Source organism: Penaeus japonicus, unplaced genomic scaffold (assembly GCF_977035675.1).
Source record: "Penaeus japonicus unplaced genomic scaffold, GWHDUDI00000001_assembly GWHDUDI00000037, whole genome shotgun sequence".
NCBI classification, from domain to species: Eukaryota; Metazoa; Arthropoda; class Malacostraca; order Decapoda; family Penaeidae; genus Penaeus; species Penaeus japonicus.
In genome coordinates, this window is record NW_028234439.1 from 25,579,149 (window position 1) to 25,584,148 (window position 5,000).

A 5,000-nucleotide genomic window follows, 5' to 3' on the forward strand; every position below is an offset into this window, starting at 1 on the left:
TGGGAGTAGTGAAGGCGAAGGGGGTCTTAGGAGGCCTGTAGACGTATCCTTCGCGAGACTCATCTGACTCATCTGATTCATCCGAGTCAGGACGTCTGATTACCGGTCTTGGAGTCGTGATCTCCCGTGACTCATCTGACTCATCAGATTCATCAGAGTCTGGGCGAGAATACCTTGGTCTGGCGGTTGTGAAGGCGAAAGGAGTTTTAGGAGGTGTATAGACATAGCCTTCGCGAGACTCATCTGATTCGTCTGATTCGTCGGAGTCAGGACGTCTGATTACCGGTCTTGGAGTCGTGATCTCTCGTGACTCATCTGACTCGTCAGATTCATCAGAGTCTGGGCGAGAATACCTTGGTCTGGCGGTTGTGAAGGCGAAAGGAGTTTTAGGAGGCCTGTAGACGTATCCTTCACGAGACTCATCTGACTCGTCGGATTCGTCTGAGTCAGGACGTCTGATCACTGGCCTAGGAGTCGTGGTCTCACGTGACTCATCTGACTCGTCGGATTCACCTGAGTGAGGGAACGAGTAGCGTGGCCTGGGCGAAGGACGGCGGACGACCTCTCGCGACTCCTCCGAATCGGGAGCCGCGTACAACGAGGTAGGAGTCGTGGCTACGAAGGGAGTCCTTGGAGTCGTGTAGACGTATCCTTCGCTGGACTCCTCTGATTCCTCGGAGTTTGAGATGAAGAAACGCGGCCTGGGAGATGGCCGGAAGGAAGGAACTTCCCGAGATTCATCAGACTCATCTGACTCGAGGCGTGAATACGTCGGTCGAGGAGGCGGGATGCGTCGGGGGATTTCCCGAGACTCATCAGATTCATCGGAGTCTGGAGCTGAGTAAAGAGGTCTGGGAACGAAGACCCGAGGAGCTTCGCGTGACTCATCCGACTCGTCCGACTCATCCGAATCGGGGACGCCGTAACGCCTTCCTATCTCACGGGACTCCTGGGACTCTCCCTCGGGAAAGCGTGCATCTCCTTCGTACGTGACCTCGGCCACGAAACCCGATTCTCCGTCCACGTAATAGTTGACGGTCTGCTTGCGTCCGTCGGGGAGCTGGACGTGGTAGGAGCCTTTCGTGTTGTCTCCGTCGCGGGTGTCCTCGTGGCCGAAGTCGTGGTCTCGAAGGTCGGACGATGTGTAGGCGAAGTTGTACTTAGGCGGCCTGTAATCCTCAAAGGACTCCTGGAAGCAAAGGTAGGATGGAAATTAGTTCTGGAACCCCATGTAAAAGATATATATACTGCATGTTAGTAAAAAGAAGATATACATGCCTGCTAAAATGATGCTACATATTTCATGTTTTCCATAAAGGTGTAAAGGTACATGTTTAGAATATTTTCTATCCATGATATTTCCTTATAACCTCTAATGGATATGCTAGATCAGATATGCAAGATTTAACGTCTACATATTTTACTTCTACAGTGTATATCCAAAGTCACGATATTCTCCTTTTAAACGGCCCTTTATAGATATTTCAGTTTGGTACAGTTGCTATTCCTGAGCAGATGTTTACAAATTATATGCTTTATCAATTATCTTTATGATATTTTGGGTCTGTCTCTAAAATCATTTTACCTTGACTTTGTATATAAAGTTAATTACGAGCGAAAAGCACGAGAGAAAGAATCCAAAAACCTACTGGCAAAGACCAAAGTATATATATATATATATATATATATATATATATATATATATATATATATATATATAAACGAAATGAAAAGAACAAATTGAAAACCATTCGTAAAGATTTGATAAAAAAAAGAAAAAAAAATATATATATAAAAGAAGAAAAAGAATAAGAATAAGAAAAAAGAAAAGAAAAACGAAGCAAGGAAATTTTATGGAAAATTATAGGACGAAGACAACATATTTTTTTCCCCTGGCACCCACGCCCAACGTACATACTCCTTTCCTACCCTCCTTCCCAAGTTGATTTCATAATCTGTATTATGCCTCTGCGTAGAATTCAACAATCCTAAAAGATTTAAAAAAAAAAAAAAAAAAAAAAAAAAAAAATACGTACGTGGTTGTGCTGTGGTTTAACGATGGTAAAAAGGCATCACATTACATCCCTGATTATGACTACAAGGGTATTTTGTGGTAGATGTTATTTTCGTTATTATTGATAATGTTATTATCCTTATCATTATTATGTTTGCTGTTATAATTATTATTATTATCGTTATCATTATCATTATTATGATGGTGATGATCATTACTTTTATCATTATCATCATCGTCATTATCGTTATAATTATTACTATTAATATAATTCATATCATCATTTTTATTATCATCACTTTCAATATTATCATTATGATTATTATTACTGTTTAAATCATCATCATCATTATTATCATTCTCATAATCATTAGTGTTATTGTTGTTATTATCGTAAATTTTGTTATCCTTATCATCATCTCTCTCATCATTATCATTATCATTATTATCACTATTATTGTTGTAATCTCCATTACCATTATTACTATAATTATCATGCTTACAATAATTATGATCATGATCGTTAATATTATCATCATAATTATCATTATCGTTGTTACTATCATTATAATGATAATGAAAATAATAATGATGATGATGATAATGATCATGACCTTAAAGACTATCTTTATTGTCATTGTTATCATTATCATTATTATCAGCAGTAATATTAGTAGTATAACAATATCACTTTCATTACTATTATTGTTATCAATATTATTGTTGTTATCATTATCAATTTTGCTATTATCATTACTATCCTTCTCCTCATTATTAGCATTACTATTATTATTACTGTTATCATCATTATATTACTAATTATTATTATCTTTATTATTATTATCATTATTGCTACTCCAAGTATCATTATTATCATTACCATAATGATGATAATTAATTTCATATTTTTTTATTACTATTATTAGTAATATCATCAATATCATTATCATTATTGTTATTATCATCATGATTATGATCATTAATACTATCGGTTTTATCATCATTATCATTATTATTAGTAGCAACAGTAATAATATTAGCATAGTATAGCATTATCATCACCATTAATAATGATGATAATGATAACAACATCAGAAGCAGCAGCAACAACAATCATAATTATTACTAACATTATTACTATCGACATTATAATTGTCATTATCATAATAATAGTAATAATCATTATCATACTTTTTATCATCCCTGATATTACTGTCATTGTTACCTTTGTTGTTATTAGTATCATCATCATTATAAAAATTGTTACAATTGTACCACCATCATCATAATCGTTAAAACAATAATAATTTTGATGATAATGACCTGGTTTGAGTTATTATAGTTGTTATTCTTGTTATTACTGTTATTATTAATGATGTTGACCTATTACTATTATTGTTATAATTGTTGTTGTTAGTCATTTTGTATGTTATTATTGTCATCATTATAGCCATCACTATTGCTATGATAATGATAATGATCAGAAATAAAATATTGGTGAAAATAATCGCTATCATTATCATCATTGTTATCATTATCATTATCCCTTTTTCGCTATTGTTATTATCCTTATAATTACTATTATTATCATCAATATTACTATTATTATCATTATTGTTATTAATATCATTGTTATTTTTATCATCAGTGTTATTGCTATTATTACTGTTACTATTATTTTTATGATTAATATCACTACCATTACTATCACTATTATTACTATTACTATTATTAATATTGTCATTGTTATCATAATTAGTTTTATTATTGTTATCACCATTATTATAATTTAAGTTTTAGGTATTATTATCATCATTATTTCAATATCAATACTATCGTTATCATTACTACTTCTACTACTATTTACATAATTATCATTATCATTGTTATTATTAATATATCAGCATAATACGCTTATCATATTATTAAAAAAGAATAATGATAATATAACAATAACAAGCAAAACATTAGAACTATTGATAAACATTTAGTCAACATTCAGCCTCCTTCATACCGTTTTCTATGAATGTATTGTAAGGGGATACTCACCTGACTCTGAGATCCATAGTTCCTAGGTGCGAAAACTTCTCTTGATTCTTCTGATGACTCTTCTGATGACTCTTCTGATGACTCAGAACTCTATAAATAACATGAGAGTATATTAGGTATATACGCATGATATGTATGTTCGTCTGTAGTTCTATATGTATATATGGATGGTGTGTGTGTAAGTGTGTGTGTGTGGGTGTGTGTGTGTGTGTGTGTAAGTGTGTGTGTGTGTGTGTGTGTGTGAATGTGTACTTGTGTGTGTGAATGTGTGTACGTGTGTGTGTGTGAATGTGTGTGTGTGTGTGTGTGTGTGTGAATTTGTGTGTGTGTGTGTGTGAATGTATGTGTGTACGTGTGTGTGTGTTTATGTAAGTGTGTGTGTGTTTATGTAAGTGTGTGTGTGTGTGTGTTTGTGTGAATATGTGTGTGTATGTTTCTGAGTGTGCTTGTGTGTCTCTGTGTGTTTCTGAGTGCGTATGTGTGTGTGTGTGAATGCTTATGTGTATACGTACATGCGCTTATGAGTGTAAAGTTCTTCACTTACCCCAAGAGGAGGGAGATAATTATTATTCACAGTTCGTTCTACACTCGTTTCCAGCGAGCTCTCATCTGCAATCTGGAATTACACAATAAAAAAAAGATAAAAATAAAAGATACAAACCTAATAACTAATCTTTAAATCATAGTTAATCGACCACAATCATCGTTGTTAGAACACGAAAAGATCAGAGTCCAATAGCATCATAATTTCACATGTTAAATACCATCCGTTCCGGTCTGATGACTCACCTGGGGCGCCGAGTATCCATAGCCAAGTTGAGCCGCGTGCACTGACACCACAGCGGCTGTCAGCAACGTTACTGACACCTGCCAACAAATATATATTGAAAGGCTTAGCATAGAACGATAGCACAAGGTGGATGGAATTGTATAGATC

At 34.7% G+C, this 5,000-nt stretch overlaps 1 protein-coding gene across 1 annotated transcript in view; it reads right to left on the reverse strand.

The window, feature by feature from the left end:
• The window catches only part of LOC122252401 (uncharacterized), a 6,274-nt gene extending 1,311 nt beyond the window's left edge, over positions 1-4,963 (reverse strand). Inside the window, exons 1-4 of the mRNA XM_086532515.1 lie at positions 4,853-4,963; positions 4,608-4,679; positions 4,064-4,153; positions 1-1,189 (exon numbers count right to left, since the gene is read on the reverse strand). The exon at positions 1-1,189 is cut by the window's left edge and continues 1,311 nt beyond it. Coding sequence (XP_086388641.1) covers positions 1-1,189; positions 4,064-4,153; positions 4,608-4,679; positions 4,853-4,963 — 1,462 coding nt within the window. The remainder of the gene's footprint in view (positions 1,190-4,063; positions 4,154-4,607; positions 4,680-4,852) is intronic.
• Positions 4,964-5,000: the final 37 nt, after the last annotated feature.